At 39.1% G+C, this 23,411-nt stretch overlaps 1 protein-coding gene across 1 annotated transcript in view; it reads right to left on the bottom strand.

Annotated features, from left to right (window-relative positions):
- The window catches only part of LOC126098652 (carnitine O-palmitoyltransferase 1, liver isoform-like), a 201,462-nt gene that overhangs the window by 25,149 nt on the left and 152,902 nt on the right, over positions 1-23,411 (bottom strand). The window contains exons 10-11 of the mRNA XM_049910601.1: positions 17,875-17,900; positions 4,320-4,391 (exon numbers count right to left, since the gene is read on the bottom strand). Coding sequence (XP_049766558.1) covers positions 4,320-4,391; positions 17,875-17,900 — 98 coding nt within the window. The remainder of the gene's footprint in view (positions 1-4,319; positions 4,392-17,874; positions 17,901-23,411) is intronic.

Here is a 23,411-nt window from a genome sequence, read left to right as displayed (position 1 = left end):
CGGGTGATGTTGAGGGTATTAGATTAGGAAATGAGACACTTAAAGTAGTAAAGGAGTTTTGCTATTTGGGGAGCAAAATAACTGATGATGGTCGAACTAGAGAGGATATAAAATGTAGACTGGCAATGGCAAGGAAAGCGTTTCTGAAGAAGAGAAATTTGTTAACATTGAGTATAGATTTAAGTGTCAGGAAGTCATTTCTGAAAGTATTTGTATGGAGTGTAGCCATGTATGTAAGTGAAACATGGACGGTAAATAGTTTGGACAAGAAGAGAATAGAAGCTTTTGAAATGTGGTGCTACAGAAGAATGCTGAAGATTAGATGGTTAGATCACGTAACTAATGAGGAGGTATTGAATAGGATTGGGGAAAAGAGAAGTTTGTGGCACAACTTGACCAGAAGAAGGGATCGGTTGGTAGGACATGTTCTGAGGCATCAAGGGATCACCAATTTAGTATTGGAGGGCAGCGTGGAGGGTAAAAATCGTAGGGGGAGACCAAGAGATGAATACACTAAGCAGATTCAGAAGGATGTAGGTTGCAGTAGGTACTGGGAGATGAAGAAGCTTGCACAGGATAGAGTAGCATGGAGAGCTGCATCAAACCAGTCTCAGGACTGAAGACCACAACAACAACATGCGTGTGTATAAGACAAAAACAATGGAAGGAGTGATGGTAACAATTCACAATATAGTTGAGACATGTGGTGGCCAACATGCACATAAACAAGACTGAAACCATTTCTAAGCTTGTGAAAGACGTATTTTCCTGAAGCTAACTGAGTAACCAGTGTTGTAACCTGTTGAAGATGAGCAGTTACCTTGATTAATGAGAGGAACAAGGAGAGGGATAGAGGAGAGATAGGATGATTGCTGGTAGGGAGAAGTAGAAAACAAACTGGACTGTGGCACTACTGAGCTCACCCTGTCATAGCCAGTAGAAGTTGCAAGTGACATTATGAAGTGGAGGAGTGGGTTGGGAGAGGTGGGTGGATACAGGACAGGGGAAGTAGGAGAGATTACAAAAATAACACTGTGGTTGTAGATTGATGGAGTGAAGAGGAAGACATGACAGGGGTGGAGGTGGTTTTGGAACTGTGGCCAACTGGGGTTGAATCCAGGAGGATTGCAGTATAGAAGGATGTGTTGTAAGGATAATTCCTATCTATATACATCATTCAGAGAAGATGAAGTTGTAAAAGGGGTAGGGTGGGGGTATAACTGGCTCCTGTTACTAAGCAGGCACTTGGAAGGCACGGAAGTTGACCTCAACAGCATGTTCTGCCACTGGGTGATTGTCTTTACTTTTTACTATAGTTTGGTAGTGAATATTCATTCAGGTGGACAGCTGGTAAGTAGCATATCCACAAAAAGGGCTACACACAACTTACAACAGAGTTGGTATATGGCATGACTTCTTCCACAGGTTGAACAGCCTTTGGCCTGCTCATAACAGGACTGGAATAGAATGTGCTCAGAGTGCATAGGACAGTCCTGCAGCTAGGCCTTCCACAGAGATATGACCTTTGTGGCAAGGAGTCAGAAGTAGGGGTAGCATAAGAATGGACTAGGAAATTTCATAGACTGGGTGGATATCAAAATACCTTTTTGGGAGATACAAGAAGAACCTGAAAGTTTCTTCATTTTAGGGTATGAGGTAAGGTAGTAGAAGCCCTGGTGGAGGATGTAGTTAAGTTGTTACCATCCAGAGTGTTACTGGGTAACGGACATTCTGCTCACTTATAGCTGATCCATATGGATAGTTGGAAAATAAGAGACATTTGGGGATATGGCGATCTGTTTATGGACAATGTTTGGAGGGTAGAGACTGTCTGCGAAGCCTTTAGCAAGTCTTCATTGTACTGGGCTAGGACCTACTCATCAGTGCAGATGTACATTCACAGATGGCCAGACTATGCAAGAGAGACTTTTTAGTGTGAATGGGATGGCAGCTATTTAAGTGGCCGTGCTGTTCATGGTTGGTAAGCTTTATTCGGATAGAAGTTTTGACAGATACATCAGAGTGTTTAGGTTCATGTTCACGAAGGTGATGTGCTAAATTGGAAAGGGACAGATGAAACAAATAGAAGAGGAGGTGTTAAGGTCACAGAGGTTTAGGATTAAGTGTCCCAGACCTGGAGACATATTGTGAAGATATCATCAATTAACCTGGATCAGCAGAGCAGTTTAGGATCTTGGGTGACTAGAAAGGCTTTCTTTAGACAGTCCATAAATCTGTAGGCACATCAGGTTGCCATGCAATAATGAGGTGTTCTCTGTAACAATGATTTAAATGAAATACACTGAGCTCAAGTTACAAAGCATTAAACTGTTTGAAAAAAAAATTTTAATTCATTTCCAACTTCTGTACATGGATTAAATTTCAGTCAAATAGAAATGAAATATTTTTGTTTCCTAATGTAGTAAGCATAGCCTTTTATGGCTTTGTTTGTAAATCTTCCCATTGCTGCAGAAGCAGTTGCAAGTAGTCAATCATGTGTATAAGGCATGAATTGGTGGTTTGGACACAAGAGGTGTTAGGTGAGGTAGTGCTCAGTGGCAGCAAGGCCATGAGTATGTGAGGTATGAGTGCACTGGGAGCTTGTGTCATCAGTGACAAGCAAGTATCTGGATGGTTTGGGAGGGAGGGGGGGGGGGCAGGTGAGGATGAAGTAAATGGATTATGGTGTCCTGTATATAGGAACTTATGCTGCAGGCAGTGGGTTGGAGTTGATGATGTAAACCCATGATTCTTTCTCTGATAGTGCAGTAATCATCTACAATGGTGCATTCATGATGGTTAGGTTTATGGATTTTAGGAAAAGAGACGAAGGAGATGGATTCAGGGAAGAGGTTCTAGCATGTTCCTGGGAATCTGAGTAGGGACTGGAGGTTATGCCAGACTTATGGTTTGGGATAACTGTGGTAGGGCTTATACATGGCAGAGTCAGACTCTCGACAGGCACCACCTGTCAGGTAATCACTGCAGTTCTTCACAACATTGGTTGAACCTTTATCTGTATGGAGTCTTATTCCCTTCCCCCTCTTCCCTCCCTCTAAACCAGTTTCTCTGAGTTATGTAGATGGGATTTGTCCTTATAATGATCTTTCATACTCCCAAGCCTCATGACCTCAATTTCTGTTGGCATGTCTCATACCCCTTTCCCATGCCGCCAACTCATAAGACAAGCAGAATTCTGTTGGGTGAAGACCAACAAGGAGAAATTGGGACATGATTATCAAACCTTTCATTATATATCTCCACTGGTGTGAGTCATATTCAATGCACATGGAAGATGATGCTGGATTCCTGATTATTAACTACAGAAGCATTAATTGGTGGTACTTATGGCTTTTTTTTGCATGACAATTGCTTGCTGAGAGGTGGTGCAGCATTTTTAAAAGTGGGCCTGACCTTTCACACAACCTGACATAATTTGTTCCTGCAGTGTGCCAGCACTGTTATGAGCTGCCCAACTTGCCTCCTTGTACATACATCGCTTTGGTCCTCTCTGGAAGGTTCCAGATGGTGCAATTGTGCCTTTATAAGTGGAACACCATGCCATCCCCTGGCAGTCAGTGGTTTTTGCTCCTAATGACAACAGTGCAGACAGCTGTTGAAGGCTCGAGTAATTTAGTTAAAGTGATGCAGCTTGAAAATTGAGAAAATTTTATTTAGATAAGCCACCACAAAAGAGTCCAGTGACATAGATCTGACAGGCCTCTTGAACTGAATAGGTATTGTCTTGATATTAAGTTATAAGATGAGCATAAATGAAATTAAAATGAGGGTGATAAGTGTGGTCAAATTAGGCCAAGTAATGTTACAGGGATCAGTTTAGGAAGTCAGACAATAAAGACAGTAGTTAGTTTTGCTATTTGGATAGCAAAATAACTGACAATAGTAGAAGTAAAGAGAATACAGACTGGCAATAGGACTGTTTTTCTCAAGAAAAGAAATGTCTTAACATCAAATATAAATTTAAGTTTTAATAAGTATTTTCCAAAAGTGTTTACATGGCATGCAGCATTTTGTGGGAGTCAAACATTGATGACAAACAGAGACAAAGCTTTTGAAAGTTATTGCTACAGAAGAGTGCTGAAGATTATTTGAATAGCAAGCACACAATATGGTTAAAAGAAGGGATTGGGTGATAGGGCACACCCTGAAGCATCAAGGAATAATCAGTTTGGTAACAGAGGGAAATGCAGCCTCAGACATGCATGAAATTCACAAATAGAAAGATATTAATTCCTATTTTCATATAGGTTCACTAAAAAATATTGTAACCAAAAACACTGCATTGAAAAATTTCTTACCATTGGTGATCTGGTATCAACTCATCTTGTAAAACATATTCCCAAGTATGGGCCATGACAGCTCCATCAGCTCTGAAACAACAATGAAACTAACTTTCATTACTTTCCAATAATAAATAAGGTAAGTATGAGTATAAATACTCATTGAATACAATTAGTGTAATTTTTTATCTAGAAGTATTGCAAGATTTTTTATCAAACTAATTCATTAAAGAGGAAATATGAGATTCTTGTGCAATATCATTCCTTAAAGTGTCACAAGAGAAGGTACAAACCATCATCATTGGAAAAGATCATAAAGAACCTGGGCATAAATTTTCATTATGTGTTAATCTGCAGAGAAAAATCAAGTAAAACAAATACAGACATATGCAAATACAGAAATACCTGTTTCTATTTTAATATACCTTCATATTGGATAATGAAAGTAGTAGTAACAGACGTAAAGTGTTCTTGACCTGTTGAAATATTGAAGGAAAGACCATATTCATTCTAGCAATCTTCAGATTAAGATGAACATAAATATAGTCCATAATATCCCAAGAACTATGGAGCACAATAGCAAACTTACAACACATATTTAAATACACCCACTTAAAATAAAGTCTGGAAATTTTGAAGAATATACGTGAGATAGCAACAAAGTAAACTCTTCAATCTGAAACATATTCTGAATCTTCTAAATAATGAGGTTAGTGACAGTAACATTTAGTCATTTACTGAGCATTCAGATAACTATTTTAAATATATCAACTCATATTATAGACCATATTCATGTATTAAGGCTCTAACAATTCCTTTGACTCTACACCAAGGAAGAAACACACTTTTGTTGCTTTCTAAGCTGATAAATATACTGAGACCACTCTCAATACAGAGCTGGAATGCCATGTACACTGAATGCCACTGTCTACTTTTGTCACTTTAGATAGGCCTTCAATGTGCGTCCAGTAGAGAGCTCTCAACCATGTTTCCACTTCTAGACATCTCAGAGAGAGCTCAAGCTAGAGCCACACTACTGAGGAGATCTGTGCTGTACATTATGTGATCAAAAGTATCCAGACACCTGGCCAAAAATAACTTACAAGTTCAAGGTGCCCTCCATTGGTAATGCTAGAATCCAATATGGTGTTGGCCCACCCTTAGCCTTGATGACAGCTTCCACTCTCGCAGGCATATGTTCAAACAGGTGCTGGAAGGTTTCTTGGGGAATGGCAGCCCATTCTTCATGGAGTGCTGCACTGAGGAGAGGTATCAATTTTGGTTGGTGATGCCTGACACGAAATCGACATTCCAAAACATCCCAAAGGTGTTCTTTAGGATTCAGGTCAGGGCTCTAAGCAGGCCAGTCCATTACAGGGATGTTATTGTTGTGTAACCACTCCGCCACAGGCCATGCATTATGAACAGGTGCTCGATCATGTTGAAAAATGCAATCGCCATCTCTGCATTGCTTTTCAACAGCAGGAAGCAAGAAGGTGCTTAAAACATCAGTGTACACCTATGCTGTGATACTGCCATGCAAAACAACAAGTGGTGAAAGCCCCTCCGTGAAAAATGCAACCACACCGTAACACCACCACCTTCAAATTTTACTGTTGGCACTACACACACTGGCAGATGATGTTCACCGGGCATTTGCCATACCCACACCCTGTCATCGGATCACCACATTGTGTACCGTGATTCATCACTCCACACAATGTTTTTCCACTGTTCAATCGTCCAATGTTTACACTCCTTACACCAAGTGAGGCATTGTTTGGCACTGACTGGCATGATGTGTGGTTCATGAGTAGCCACTTGACCATGAAATCCAAGTTTTCTCACCTCCCGCCTAACTGTCATAGTACTTGCAGTGGATCCTGCTGCAGTTTGGAATTATTGTGTAATGGTCTGGATAGATGTCTGCCTGTTACACATTACAACCCTCTTCAACTGTCAGCAGTCTCTGCCAGTCAACAGATCAGGTCAGCCTATATGCTGTTGTGCTGTGTGTATCCCCTCATGTTTCCACTCCACTATCACATCAGAAACAGTGGACCTAGGGATGTTTAGGAGTGTGGAAGTCTCGCTTACAGACATATGACACGAGTGACAGTCACCTGATCATGTTCAAAGTCCATGAGTTCCACAGAGCATCCCATTCTGCTCTCTCACAATGTCTAACGACTACTGAGGTTGCTGATATGGAGCACCTGATAGTAGGTGGCAGCACAATGCACCTAATAAGAACAATGTATGTTTTTGGGGGTGTCTGGGTACTTTTGATCACATAGTGTATGTGTATATTAACATAATACATGAGAAAAGAGAAGTGTCATGCAAATGTATAGCTGTATGGTTTAAGCAGAGTTACATGATTTAAATTAGCTGATCAGACAGAGAATTCCCTTCACTCCTGGCCCCCAGTTGCATGACATCTTTTCATCTGATGCATACTGGAAGGATGTGACATATAGGTAGACCATATAGTCTAAAATAAATTAACATTTGTGAGAATTGAAATATCCAGGAAGCAATTATGCAAATGAATAAAAGCTCAAACAATTTATAGAACAGTGTCTACACCCAAGCAAGGTGAAACAGTGGTTAAGACATTGGTCTTGCATCCGGGGAGACCCTTACAGTCAGAATAGATTTATCATTAAATATTCTGGTGATACATGGGTATTTTTACAAGAAATTCTTAAAATTGAAAGCTGCATCTTTACCAACAATTTTAAACTCTAATATCAACATTGGAAAATCTAGGATGGAATGTAACAATATTATGAAAAGGAAAGTTGATACTCACCGTATAATGTTGAGTTGCAGATAGGCACAATAAAAAGACTGTCACACATAAAGCTTTCAGCCAATAAAGCCATAGTCAAAAATAGACAAACACACACACACACACACACACACACACACACACACACACAACTTGCACACATGACTGCAGTCCCAGACAACTCTCCAGGAGAGCTACTGTGAAGTTTGGAACGTAGGAGATGAGGTGCTGGCAGAAGTAAAGCTATGAGGATGTGGCATGAGTCATGCTTGGGTAGCTCAGAGGGTAGAGCACTTGCCCGCAAAAGGCAAAGGTCCTGAGCTTGAGTCTCGGTTCGACACACAGTTTTAATCTGCCAGGAAGTTTCATATCAGCGCACACTCCTCTGCAGAGTGAAAATCTCATTCTGAATACAGCTGATGTTTGTTGTAGCATACCTTGGAGGCCCACACAGCCCCACTTTCCACTACAATGATCAGCAAACTCTTGTAAACATGTCAACAAGTTGTTTAATCCCTTCAAGATGATCACAGAAAGACCTGACCATAAATCCTTCAGCTTCCCATTAACAGAACTCCTATTCAATATCAGCTCAATATGAGTGCCACTGTCTCTTCAATCACTAATCCTACACACAAAAAGCTAGGTGCACCTCCAATCGAGCTTTTTGTGCAGTGGCCCTGTTCTTATAGAAAATATTCTGCTTCTGGATGTCAGTGAATTGGACATAATGTACAAAAAGCTCTCATGCCATCTCTCCTTCTTAGTTGTCACTTCTGTCCAAGTGCAGAACTTTTTTTTGGCTTGGATGCCATTCAAGGCTTCAGCTTTCAGATCATTGACAAAGTAAATAATTTTTCACAGTTATTTACCTTGGACAGTTTAGAGGCACTGTGTGATAAATAAAACTAAATGATCATATGGCATTATTGGCCAACAAACTCATCTGGGGTTGTTTGGCCACTTGGTGCAAGTCTTTCTATTTGATGCCACTTTGGTGACTTTCAGGACTGTGATGAAGAGATGAGATGAAATTATTAGAACAACACAAATACCCAGCCCTTGAGTGAAGAAAATCTCCTACCCAGCTGGGATATCAAATTGGGAACCCCATCATCTAGAGGCAGCAATGCTAACCACTAAACCATGAGTTGTGGACTGAGTGATGAGTATTATTCTCCCCTTGATGTCAGACTTGGTTGTGCCAAAAAGTGTACAGCACATATCAAGCTGAGATCTGTGACTAGCCTAACAGCTACTATGCTTGCCCTAATCAGTCACTTTCCACAATCCCCTCAAACAAGAACATGATCATCTCAAGTGTCTACACATTCTGATACTGGTGAAATTCAGCCAAGGGGCTATGCCTCCAGTCATAATAAAGAAACCTAACAGCAACTTCACCTCTGCTGCTGCTACTACAGATCCTTATGAATGCTCAACCTGTGGTTGATTAATACAGAATTCCTGGCCCAAAAGCCCTTCTGACCTAATTCAGAGGTGGCCATTTCTTCTCCAAGCTCAATCTTGGTGAAGCATATTTCCCATTTCCACTTGGCAAATAGCCCATTCATATGTGGTAGTTAACATGACATTTGGTTTGTGTTGCTACTATCAATTGCATTTCAGTACTGCTAGCTGCCTAGCAATTTTCCAGCATTACCTCAAACAACTTATCTTCAGCAACTCCAGTTGTGGCAATTCCTTGGATGATACAACTGTCACATGCCGAACAGAAACTAAATATGTACACAACCTGCATCTGCTTCTCCTCAAGCTCCAGCAGAATGCTATAGAGTGAAAGTTGGGTAAACAATGATTCTCCCAACCTCATGTGGAATACTTAAGCCCCTAACTTGGCAGTAGGAGCTTAGAACTGTCACACCAACAAATCTAAAGGAACTGTAAGTATTCTTAGGGAAAGTAAATTACTACTCCAAATTCATACCACAGGCATCTCAGATTGCTTTGGACAGCTGCCTTCCAGGTAGCATTTGAAACCTTAAAATCAGACTTTATAAAAACTCCCTGCCTAGTGATACAAATTAATCATGTAGTGGATACTACAATACTGTTTTAGGCTGTTTCAGATACCAGAATACTACTTTACTGTGTATCAGAGACTACAATATTGTTTTTCTGTGTATTGCATACTACAATACTATGTTGCCATGATCAGGCACTAAAATAATGTTTTCTACTCTCAATATTGGGAAATAAACCAATAGTTAGATAAACATATAGATCTTTGATATCAATATTACAGAACTTAATAATGTTCAACTTATATTCCTGCAACCAATAAAGGAGGGAAAAGTTTCTAATGAACAGCAATTACAACCTTTTTTTGGACCATCCACAAATCAATACACAATAACTTTGGAATCAATTTAATTGTGACTAATATTTGATTATCTTCAACAATGACATATCTTTTCTCTGCCATGCACTTCACAGTACTTGGGAGAGTGTAAATGTAAATATAGATGTACATGTGGATTAAAAACTAAAAAGTCAACCCAATTATTAAAGAACACTAGGTCATACATAATCTGATGAAACACTTAGCTCCAAAACTTGCATATTTTAAAAAACAATATTGTTGTTGTGGTCTTTAGTCTCATGATTGGTCTGATGCAGCTCTCCACGCTACTGTATCCTGTGCGAGCCTTTTCATCTCTGAATAGCTACAGGAGTCTACATCCTTCTTTCTTGGTCTTCCTCTATAATTTTTACCCACCACACTTTCCTGCAGTACTGAAGTGGTGATCCGTTGACATCTCACAATGTGTCCTATCAATTGATCCCTTCTTTTAGTCAAGTAATTCTGCAGATTTCTTGTCTCCCCAATTCTACTCAGTTCCTCCTCATTAGTTACGTGGCCTATCCATCTAATTTTCAGCATTATTCAATTGCACCACATTTCAAAACTCTCTACACTCTTCTTGTCTAGACTGTTTCCATACAGGTTTCCACTCCTGACAAATACCTTCAGAAAAGACTTCCTAGCACTTAAATCTATACCCAATGTTAACAAATTTCTCTTCTTCACAAACGCTTCTGTTACCATTGCCTGTCTGCATTTTATATTCTCTCTAGTTTGGGCATCATCAGTTCTTTTTTTCCCCAAACAACAAAACTCATATACTACTTTTAGTGTCTTGTTTGCTAATCTATTTCCATTAGCATCACCTGATTTAATTTGACTACACTCAATTACCTTTGTTTTACTTTTGTTGTTGTTAATTTCATATTCTCCTTTCAAGATGCCGTCCATTTCATCCAACTGCTCTTCCAAGTCCTTTGCTGTCTCTGATAGAATTACAATGTCACCAACAAACCACAAAGTTTTTATTTCTTCTCCATAAACTTTAATTCCTGCTCCAAATTTTCCTTTTATTTCTTTTACAGCATGCTCAATGTACAGACTGAATAATATCGGGCATAGGTTAAAACCCTGTCTCACTCCCTTCTGAACCACTGCTTCTCTTTCATGCCCCTCGACTCTTATAACTGCTGTATGGTTTCTGTACAAATTGTATATAATCTTTCACTCCCTTTATTTTACCACTGCTATCTTCAGAATTTCAAATAGTGAATTCCAGTTGACATTGTCAAAAGCTTTCACTAAGTGTACAAACGCTATAAATGTGGGCTTGCCTTTCTTTAATCTGTCTTCTAATAGAAGTCACTGGGTCAGTATTGCCTCATAGGTGTCTACATATCTCCGGATAGCAAAATGATTTTCTCTGAGGTCAGTGTCTACCAGTTTTTCCATTCAGTAAATAATTAATGTCAATATTTTGCAATGGTGACTTATTAAACTGATATTTTGGTAATATTTGCATCTGTCAGCATCTGCCTTCTTTGGAATTGAAATTATTACATTATTCTGGAAGCTGAGAGTATTTTGTCTGTCTCATACATCTTGCACACCAGGTGAAGTACTTTTGTTTTGGCTGGTTCTCCCACAGATACCAGTAGCCCTGAGGAAACAACATCAACTCCAGGGGCCTTGTTTTGACTTACGTCTTTCACTGCCCTGTGAAATTCTTCTCACAGTATCATATCTCCCACTCATCTTCATCTATGTCCTCTTCCCTCTTGCCTTCAAGTTCATCTACCTTAGAAATATCCCTTCCAACTTTCTGCTTTTCTATCTTTGCTAAGTACCGGTTTTCAAGCTGAGCTCTTTATATTCATACAACTGAAGGCATCTTTAATTTTTCTGTAGGCAGTATCTATCTTTCCACTAGCAAAATATGCTTATATATCCTTAGATTTGTCATCTAGCCATTCCTGCTTAGCTATTTTTCACTTCCTGTCAGTCTCATTTGACATTTGTATTCTCTTTTGTCTGCTTCATCTGTTACATTTTTACATACTATCCTTTCAGCAGTTAAATTCAATATCTTCTGTGATATTCAAGGATTTCTACTACGTGTTGTCTTTGTACCTACTGTTGCCTTCACTATTTCATTTCTCAAATCCACCCATTCATCTTCTATAGTATTCCTTTCCCCTGTTCTAGACAATCACTGCCTAATTCTCCCTCTGAAACTCAACAACCTCTGGTTCTTTCAACTTGTCGAGATCCCATCCAACTAATTTCCTACCTTTCTGCAATTTCTTTAGTTTTAATCTATAGTTCATAAACAATAAATTGCAGTCAGAGTCCATATCTGCCCTTAGAAATGTCTTACAGTTTAAAATCTTGTTCCAAAATCTCTGTCTTACCATTATATAATAAATCTGAAATCTCCAGTGTTCCAGGTCTCTTCTACTTATACAACCTTCTTTCACAATTCATAAATCAAGTGTTAGCAGTGATTAAATTATGCTCTGTTCAAAATTGTACCAGGTGGCTTCCTCTTCCATTCCTTTCCACTGGTCTATATTCATCTACTAGTTTTTCTTCTCTTCCTTCTCCTATTATCCTTCATTCCCCATCATAAATAAATTTTGTCTTCCTTAACTATCTGAATAATTTCTTTTATCTTATCATATATTTCTTCAGCCTCCTCATCATCTGTGGACATAGTTGGCATATAAACTTGTACTACTGTGGTACATGTGGGCTTAGTGTCTATAGTGCCAACAACAATGCATTCACTATGTTGTTCATAGTAGCTTAGGCATATGCCTATTTTCTTATTCATTATTGAACCTACTCCTGCACTACTTCAATATGATGTTGTATTTGTAACCTTGTATTCACCTGACAATAAGTCCTGCTTCTCCAGCCACTGAACTTAACTAATTCCAACTATATATAACTTCAAGTTATCCCTTCCCTTTTTAACTTTTATAACCTACCTGCCCAATTAAGGTCTCTACTAACATTCTAAATCCACATCGAGTATAGATTTAAGTGTCAGGAAGTCATTTCTGAAAGTATTTGTATGGAGTGTAGCCATGTATGGAAGTGAAACATGGACGGTAAAGAGAATAGAAGCTTTTGAAATGTGGTGCTACAGAAGAATGCTGAAGATTAGATGGGTAGATCACATAACTAATGAGGAAGTATTGAATATGATTGGGGAGAAGAGAAGTTTGTGGCACAACTTGACCAGAAGAAGGGATCGGTTGGTAGGACATGTTCTGAGGCATCAAGGGATCACCAATTTAGTATTGGAGGGCAGCATGGAGGGTAAAATCGTAGGGGGAGACCAAGAGATGAATACACTAAGCAGATTCAGAAGGATGTAGGTTGCAGTACCGTATTTACTCGAATCTAAGCCGCACTTTATTTCTGGTTTTCGTAATCCAAAAAACCGCCTGCGGCTTAGAATCGAGTGCAAAGCAAACGGAAGTTCTGAAAAATGTTGGTAGGTGCCACCACAACTAACTTCTGCCGTCGAATATATGTAGCGCTACACAGGCATGCTTTGTAAGCACAAAGATAAATACTGGTGCCAAAACCTCTGCGTCAGTTAATAAATTTTAACAAAAAAAAGGTGGAAGACGAGCTTTTTTTCTCCGCCCCGAGTTTCGACCACTGCATTTTCATACATTATCCAACGAAGTAAATACAAATTCCGTATTGTTCATCTTCGAATGTAGCAGAATTTCAATGTACTACGAAAATCCGACTGGCAAGACTGGGATGTTTGTCAATATGGCCAACTCTATGTTGTGAATTTTTTCCTACCTGTGAGAAGAGACGGTTGCTAACAGGAACCTGAAGAAATGTGAATCACATGCAGTATTCTCTTCACCATAAGAATAATATGAATATAAACATTTTGCCATGTATTCTTTCGTGTTTGCTGCTATCTGATTTAAATCATGTCTGCGTAATAAACTACGAAACTAGAGTGAGACAACAGCAAACGCGGAAGAATATACGTATCGTGTCATGCTTATATTCGTATTATTCTTATGCCTAATAGTGATACAGTCAGGAATGAAGCACGGCAACTGACTAGATTTTTAAATCTCAGATGACTAATTTCTGTGCAGAATTTGATGTACTAAAGAAGCGGCCACAAAGATTTTCAAACGCAGAAAAATTTTCGCCTAACTCTCGTTCAGAACATGTTCTAACTTATGCAGTCTACTATTTTTGGTTCTTGTTGATCATTATCAAAGAAAGCAGCACTGTAAGTAACAACAAATAGCAGTCTCTTGCCATTGTTTCACTAATGAGATGATTCCTCACTTCTTCTTCTTCTTTTTCTTAATTGTAAGCGTGGTAGCGCGCACAAAAGCAAGCCATGCCACGAGCGGCGACAGGCCATAAACACGCACTATCAGAATGCGACAAACAATGCATGACACAGTACAGTAATGCATTTTCAGCTTAGAGTGACGTAAACACCTACAACAAAGAAAACGACAATTATCAGATCAAAGCAATATAAGCAATCGATTCAAACCAGATGAAGCGCGTGAAAAAGGAAGGGTACCGGTATAAATACGGACGGAGCGCCTGACGCATAGTAATGGCTACCTGGTAAAGCTTAACTGCTAAGCTTACGACTCGAACCAAACTACTGTGGCTGTATCGTCATTCATTCGACCTAAATTGTGTTTCATATTACAATGGACCAACTTTGTTTCAATTTGGAGGTGCGGCCTAAAACTTTCCTCTCCCTTTGAATTTAGAGTTTCAAATTTCAGGTGCGGCTTAGATTCGGGAAATTTTTTTTTTCCTTTATTTCGAGTCTCATTTTTCAGGTGCGGCTTAGATTCGAGTGCGGCTTATATTCGAGTAAATACAGTGGGTACTGGGAGATGAAGAAGCTTGCACAGGATAGAGTAGCATGGAGAGCTGCATCAAACCAGTCTCAGGACTGAAGACCACAACAACAACAACTACTACTACTACTACAACTACTAACATTCTATACTCTGACTCATAAAATGCTAGTTTTGTTTCTTTTGGTGATGACATCCCTCCTAAGTAGGTTCTGCCAGGAAGTTATTACCTTTCAATAACTTATATCATAGTGAAAAGTGCAGAGGTCAGAGTAAACAAAATACAGTTTAGATAATGTCAAAACTGTTGAGTTAGGATAAAATTCAAGAATTAATTACATAAATTCCTTCTCAAATTGGAATTCTGAAAACATGCTTAATTTACACAAATACTGTTACTAATGTTATGTTTCCATTTTTGTACACCAAAACAACATTTAAGACTTAAAAAGTCATGTTCAGGAAACAGACAACATTAAACTGTAATTTTGTTTCTATGTGTATCCATAAGAACCACCAACAACACAACCTATCCTGGCACTGCTGAAAATGGAAATGCTAAATTGTATTTATACAGATTGTGACCACTGTGAAGAAATGGAGATATTGTATTACAATTACCAACATCTATTTAATATTTAACCTAAATTTGAGTAGTTATCAGTGACTTGCATATAAATGTACATACAGGGTGATTCAGAAGGACATCATTTTTGTGGTGATTTGACATGGAAACAAACCAAAAAAGTCCTATGAACACATGTCTGATTTTTTATCATTATGGAACAGGAGCAGGTTGAAGACTGTAAACATCCATGAACCATTATGAACACAAGTGTGACTATTACTTACCAAAATGATGTGTAGGCACTGTGATGAACAGAATAATGGTGGGACAGGTGACTGATCCATCCCACAAGAGGGTCAAAAAGTCCCTCACCCATCTTGATGCACTTGTCAGTGCATTTTTGAGGGTGTGTACTGTTCCTCATCGAACATCATCTTGGTGGGTTTTAGTGCAGGCAACAGCACTTGTGACAAGTTCTTCATGTGTTCACCTTTTGTTTGTACACCTACCCCTTTAACCAGCCCCCATAAACAGAAGTCTGGTAGGATTAGGTCAGGTGGTCTGGCATGCCAGTTAATGGGTCCACCACTGTTCCAGACTTCTCTCTGGTATTCTGTCACAGTCACATGGGCACTGCCATTACACATTGGTCTTGCTCAATTAAACAACACTCAAGCATGACATGCACAAGGTGTCACAACTGTTCATTCATCCACCCCATGATTGCACAATAGGTACACTTCCTGCTATTGATTCAGTGCAACATTGCAGTGCTGCCATCTGTTGGAGAACACCCACACATCTTATAGGGTGGATCAGTCATCTATCCCACCAGTATTTTACCTATCACACTGCCTGCACAGAATTTTGGTAAGTAAAATTCATATTTTTCTTCATATTCATTCATGGATGTGTGTAGTCTTCAAACTGCTCCAGTTCCATAATGATCAACGATCAGACACATGTTCATAGGACTTTCTCAGTTTATTTTTACATGCAGAATAACCTCAAAAATTATGTGACATTCCTCCTGAATCACTCAGTATGTAAATATTGTGTTGGCTTTGAAGGGATGTGTCATGTTTGGAATCTAAAAATGGAGAAATGAGTCCCTCATCAGGTTGCTTATGAGAAAGATGTAATTTGTAATTTCTATATATGTTAAAATGGCATATAGTGTTAACACCCATGTTGAAACTTTAATGTGTTTTATATATGAAAGGACAAGCAGTCACAGCAACAAATAAACCTTGAAGTCTAGTGAAACTAGCACACTTTTCTTAATGAGGTGCAATTAAGATCACAAAATCCATTATGCAAATTTCTGTAAAGCTGTGACTACAAATCTGGAGATACTAACTATGCAGTTTCATCCACCTCAGTAGCCAAGTAGTCAGTGCAGTGGACTGCTAACCAAAGGAGCCCATGTTTGATTCCTGGCCAGGTCAGAGATTTTCTCCACTCAGGAACTGGGTGTTGTGTTGTCCTCATGTTCATATCATCACAACTGATATTTCCTATTGAGATGGTGGTATGGGCACATACCAAAAGCCAATAAAGAAATAAAATAAAATAAGAAAATACCTACACAGTTCCAACTTCAACAACATCATCAACACCCAAGCTAAGCATTTAACACAACCTCATTTTCTTGGGTGAAAAAGGAGTCTGTAGTGGCAAACTCACATCAGGTGTGATAGCATATCTAAATTCTACCACCAAGACTTCAAGGGAAGGTCACAACTGGTGCCATGACCACAATACATTTTTTGGAGAAAATAATGGATTTTACTATTTTTTGTAAAATAATTTAGGAATATATGAGTTGATCAAATCATGAAGGTTGTTTTCGAAAATGTTGACAACACTGAGAACAGGGTGACCTATTTTGAAGATAGGATTGTGTTTGTGTATTTACATGTGACAAAGTAAGTACCACACACTTATATAATACATTTATTTTTTGATTTATTGTTCAAGACTAAGTCAAGGTGTGGGCAGCTTTTTTGTAACAGAAGGATAGCATGCTAGAGCAAAAGTTCAAAAAAATGAGAAAATTGACGTCAGAAACAGAACATAGACTAAGAAGTCAAATGTCTGATGACCTTTGCAAAAACTGATAATAAGATTTCAAAAAAATATTCTCAAATAGATAACAAGATTTCAGAAACAGTTTAAAGAAACTCCTAAATAAACAGAGACTACTGCACAACAGATGAAAAACAAACTAGAGAGCTGTAGGTAGAGAGATATTGAATGAAACACATTTGGCTGTCAGAAAAGTAATTTGTTAAGCTTTCAGTGACTATCATAGCAGAATATTGTTGAAAGAGTTTTCACAAAACCAAAAGAAATTATGATCATATGTAAAGGCTGTTAGTGACACCAAAGTTAGTGACCAGTCACTCATAGATGAGACAGGAGCTGAAATTGAGGGCAGCAAAGCAAAAGCATAAATGCTCAACTTTGTTCACAAATGTTCCTTTACAAACGAAAACCCAGCAGTTTTGCCCCAATTTAATTCTCATACCACTGAAAAGATGAGGGTTATCAGTGTCAGTGGTGTTGAAAAGCATCTGAAATCATTAAAAGTGAACAAAGTCCCAGAATTCTGGTCCAAGCTGCCAGAAATAGTGGTCATGTGTGTGTGTGTGTGTGTGTGTGTGTGTGTGTGAGAGAGAGAGAGAGAGAGAGAGAGAGGTGCGTGAAGTGTGCTTGCGTATGTGAGTGAATGTGAGTGTGTTTTCCTTTGGCCGAAAGCTAAATATGTAAAAGCCTTTTTGTTGTGCCCGGCTGCAACTCAGTGTGTTATCTTTTAGTGAGTAGGAATCTATCCTTTTCCTTACATTGTCACCTATTACTGCCTTATATAAAATATGGTGTTGAAGTAATCAAATTTGGTTTCAGTTAGCCATTCTTCCAATTCCAAATCATGAATGCAAGCCACAAGCAATTCCAAATACCTGACACTAAAGATATAGACAAAAGATTATGTGTATAGTTTTACTCACCCACTGTGTTCAGCATTAAAGCCCATCTAGAGAGAAGAAGAAGAAAAATGTCATTTTTTAAGATGAATCTCTTAACTTTATTCGTAAGCAATTAATATGAAATATCTCGTACATTCACTAACATTTACAATTGAAACAGTATATAGCAACATTTGAAACCTGGATGAGGGTTCTAAAATAAATCTTAAAAAGTGTTACCAAACACTTTAAAATAGTTAATGTTCAGAAAAAAATGTTCTTGACTTTCATTGTGAATATTAAGAATTATGTTCATGATATTTGCAAAGAAAAATAATATGTCTTACAACTACCCAAAATTAAGGAAAAATAGATGCAAATTTTTTGAATGTGATGAAGAAAGATGAAATTTTATTTAAGTGGAAGGAAAATCTGATTCTTCTAACCAATATAACATCAGACTGCTTTAATTCAATGTAGTGCATCCTAGTGATGTGTGAGCTTTACTTGGATGTGAATTTTTGCATAGAAAGCAATTTGCTTATGAATATTTCTTTCCTCTCTATTTAATTAATATGATATCCACATATTTCTCAATTTCCTTTTCTAGTTTAGGATTGTTTAACCTCATACCATTCAAAAGAAAGTTTTACAAATGAACATAAGTAATACTCATCTAGTAACTGAACACTGTCATTGTTGCTGCAATTGTGCAATTGTCATTCTCAGCCCAAAGACTGGTTTGATGTAGCTCTCCATTATAATCAGCAACTGAATAGTTTCCCAGAATGAACTTCCAAGTAGTAAATAATACACTCCTGGAAATGGAAAAAAGAACACATTGACACCGGTGTGTCAGACCCACCATACTTGCTCCGGACACTGCGAGAGGGCTGTACAAGCAATGATCACACGCACGGCACAGCGGACACACCAGGAACCGCGGTGTTGGCCGTCGAATGGCGCTAGCTGCGCAGCATTTGTGCACCGCCGCCGTCAGTGTCAGCCAGTTTGCCGTGGCATACGGAGCTCCATCGCAGTCTTTAACACTGGTAGCATGCCGCGACAGCGTGGACGTGAACCGTATGTGCAGTTGACGGACTTTGAGCGAGTTCGTATAGTGAGCATGCGGGAGGCCGGGTGGACGTACCGCCGAATTGCTCAACACGTGGTCGGCGGAAGGTGCACGTGCCCGTCGACCTGGGACTGGACCGCAGCGACGCACGGATGCACGCCAAGACCGTAGGATCCTACGCAGTGCCGTAGGGGACCGCACCGCCACTTCCCAGCAAATTAGGGACACTGTTGCTCCTGGGGTATCGGCGAGGACCATTCGCAACCGTCTCCATGAAGCTGGGCTACGGTCCCGCACACCGTTAGCCCGTCTTCCGCTCACGCCCCAACATCGTGCAGCCCGCCTCCAGTGGTGTCGCGACAGGCGTGAATGGAGGAACGAATGGAGACGTGTCGTCTTCAGTGATGAGAGTCGCTTCTGCCTTGGTGCCAATGATGGTCGTATGCGTGTTTGGCGCCGTGCAGGTGAGCGCCACAATCAGGACTGCATATGACCGAGGCACACAGGGCCAACAACCGGCATCATGGTGTGGGGAGCGATCTCCTACACTGGCCGTACACCACTGGTGATCGTCGAGGGGACACTGAATAGTGCACGGTACATCCAAACCGTCATCGAACCCATCGTTGTACCATTCCTAGACCGGCAAGGGAACTTGCTGTTCCAACAGGACAATGCACGTCCGCATGTATCCCATGCCACCCAACGTGCTCTAGAAGGTGTAAGTCAACTATCCTGGCCAGCAAGATCTCCGGATCTGTCCCCCATTGAGCATGTTTGGGACTGGATGAAGCGTCGTCTCACGCGGTCTGCACGTCCAGCACGAACGCTGGTCCAACTGAGGCGCCAGGTGGAAATGGCATGGCAAGCCGTTCCACAGGACTACATCCAGCATCTCTATGATCGTCTCCATGGGAGAATAGCAGCCTGCATTGCTGCGAAAGGTGGATATACACTGTACTAGTGCCGACATTGTGCATGCTCTGTTGCCTGTGTCTATGTGCCTGTGGTTCTGTCAGTGTGATCATGTGATGTATCTGACCCCAGGAATGTGTCAATAAAGTTTCCCCTTCCTGGGACAATGAATTCATGGTGTTCTTATTTCAATTTCCAGGAGTGTAGCTTCAGTGCCTTTTGTGTGTTTGTCATACTTCTTTAGTAGAAAAGGAAAAGAGTAAGAAAAGAAGTATAAGTTTTATATTCTTCATTGGGTTCATATTGGACCATTAAGTAAAATGCTTACTTGTTAAAACAGTAAATTAAATCCCTGTTGCAATCCTGTCCTAAGTTACATTCACCATCCTGCACCATTATCACCCACACCCTCCTATAATGTACTTGTGGGAGTGACATAATTGAGTAATTGATGAGTGTCATGTAGTTTTTCTTTAACTTCTCATGTTCTTAGAGCTTCCTGTTCTATTAAGCATGCATATATTTTTGCATGTATTTTTGATGAAATAATCTCTGGATGAATAAACTACTACTACTACTACTACTACTACTACATGGTGATATTGGCTAATAAAATGAACATTATCTTAATGTTCCTGTATGAGTTTTACACATAGACAGCAGTGTTCCTACATAACTGGTGACGAGGAATAAGAAATTGTGTTCTTGTAGGTATGTTAACTGCCATGATTCACAGAGATACGTTATAGTCATGACGGCTGTGAGTAACCTACTGCACGCCATCGCTGACATCATTCAGGTCATTAAACACAAGCTTGAGCTTCTCCAATGCCCATACAGAGATTAAGTAAAGAAACATGGTATGAAGTATATGCTTGTAAAAATACCAACAAAAAGTTTGAAAAATCCATGGAAATCTTTATGTCCTACTTTGAAGCTGCATTTCCATTAAAAAAAAACAAATATGCCAACTTAACTTCAAAAAGAACAACTGGATTACAACAGGTATTAGAATCTCTTGTGCAGAGAAGAGAAGATTACACAATATAGCAAAGACACAGAACATGCCTCATGAATTTCATTTATACCTGAAATATTGCAATAGGATCTTCAAAAATGTCATAAGGAAAGCTAAAAAATGGCAAATAACAAATACATTGAAAATTCAAAAAAACAAATCCAAAGCTATATGGGAAGTTATCAAAAATCAAACAGCAAGTGAAACAAAACAATATAAGAATATAACTTTATGTTATGAAGGACTAATGATTTCTTGACCAATAAAAATAATAAATTCAAGAGGTATTTTCCAAACATAAATGAACAGTTAGTGAATGGACTGGAAGAACACAACAAAATATCACCTCCATCATCAACAGCATAAGAAATGTGTCTATATTATTGTTCCTTTCACCCACAAGTACAGAAGAAATTTTATCAGTTATAAAAACCTTGGTAACAGGGTACCCATATGGAACTGATGGAATACCAGACATGATTATTAAAAAATGCTGTCTTAGCTGAAACCTTGACATACTTGTGCAACAACTCACTGGAATGCATAAAAATAACAAAACTGAAACCACTGCTCAAAAGATCTAGAAGACGTTTCAAATTATAGGCCAATAGTACTACTGCCTGTATTTTCAAAAATGTTAGAATTTTTTTTTTATAAGAGATAGTCTGATTTATGAAATAAACATAAAATTCTCTCTCCCTCACAGCATGGTTTCAGGAAAGGCTCTTCAACTGATAGTGCAATATTTGAATTTCTTCATGAAATCTATCCTAAACTGGATGAGAGTGACTTTGTGACAGGCATATGTCTTGATTTATCCAAAGCTTTTGACATTGTTAACCATATTACCCTACTGCAGAAGCTTGACTAATGAGGAATTAGAGGTATATCCAATGAGTGGCTTAGGGCATACCTATGTGAATGCAAACAGGTGGTTGGAGTGCAATATACTGACCACAACAAAATCAGCCACTACTATTCAGGATATGAAAATGTGAAGTACGGAGTCCCTCAAGGATCACTATTAGGATCCATTCTCTTTCTCCTCTATGTCAATTATGTTATATACTACAAGTACTGCCAAACTACCCTCCAACCTCCAGATGATACAAGCTTCCTTATTAGTGGAAAAACAGAAGTAAAACTAAAAGACTCTGCTATCCTAACAATGAATGGTGGTTCAGCTATAACGAGGTAATTATAAACAAAGAAAAGACAGCAGCACTGAACTTCTAGAATCTAAAAGGAAGGCACCTCTCAAATATACAAATAGAACTAAGAGACAGAGTAATTGGAAAGTGTTGACAGCACAAAATTGCTGGGACTCTGGCTCCAGAACAACACCAAATGGGAGGTACACATTGAAGAAAACTAAGCAAGACCTGCTACATGATGAAGATCTTAAAAAGCTGTTGCAGCAAAGACAACCCGTTAAATGTATAATACTCCTATGTGCATTCTGTAATTAAATGTGGCATAATCTCCTGAGGCAATGCAACAACACATATTAAACTTTTCAGGATACAAAAGAGAATATTAAGAATTATTTAAGGGGTAAAAAATAGGAAATCATGCAGACCCATATTCAAAAAAAAAGTCAATTCTTCCTCTTCTTTGCATTTTTATTTTGAAACATTAGTTTTCATAAAACAATATATTTATAAACACCCAGATATCTTATTAAAAAATGAAGATGTACATGCATACAATACAAGACAAAAATCTGATATTCATATGAATTACCGTATTTACTCAAATCTAAGCCGCACTCGAATCTAAGCCGCACCTGAAAAATGAGACTCGAAATAAAGGAAAAAAAAATTCGCGAATCGAAGCCGCACCTGAAATTTGAGACTCGAAATTCAAGGGGAGAGAAAAGTTTTAGGCCGCACCTCCAAATCGATACAAAGCTGGTTCATTGTAATATGAGACACAATTTAGGTCGAATGAATGACGATACAGCTACAGTAGTTTGGTTCGAGTCGTAACCTTAGCAGTTGAGCTTTACCACGTAGCCATTGCTATGCGTCAGGCGCTCCGTCCGTATTTATACGGGTACCCTTCCTTTTTCACGTGCTTCGTCTGGTTTGAATCGATTGCTTATTTTGCTTTGATCTGATAAGTGCCGTTTTCTTTGTTATAGGTGTTTGCGTCACTCTTAAGCTGAAAATGCATTACTGCACTGTGTCATGCATTGTTTGTCGCACTCTGATAGTGCGTGTTTACGGCCTGTTGCGGCTCGCGGCATGGCTTGCTTTTGTGCGCGCTACCGCCGCGTACAATAAAAAAAAAAAAAAAAAAAAGAGAGAGAGAGGGGGGGGGGGGGGGGGGGGGGGGGGGGAATCATCTCATTAGAGAAACAATGACAAGAGACGTTACTTACACTGCTGCTTTCTTTGATAATGATCAACAAGAACCAAATAATAGATTGCGTATGATAGGAACATGTTCTGAACGAGAGTTAGGCGAAAATTTTTCTCCGTTTGAAAATCTTTGCGGCCGCTTCTTTAGTACATCAAATTCTGCACAGAATTTAGAGTCATCTTGGATCTTGCCGTGCTTCATTTCTGA

Source organism: Schistocerca cancellata, chromosome 1, assembly GCF_023864275.1.
Source record: "Schistocerca cancellata isolate TAMUIC-IGC-003103 chromosome 1, iqSchCanc2.1, whole genome shotgun sequence".
In the NCBI taxonomy this organism is placed as follows: domain Eukaryota; kingdom Metazoa; phylum Arthropoda; class Insecta; order Orthoptera; family Acrididae; genus Schistocerca; species Schistocerca cancellata.
This window is presented reverse-complemented; position numbering and strand designations above follow the sequence as displayed.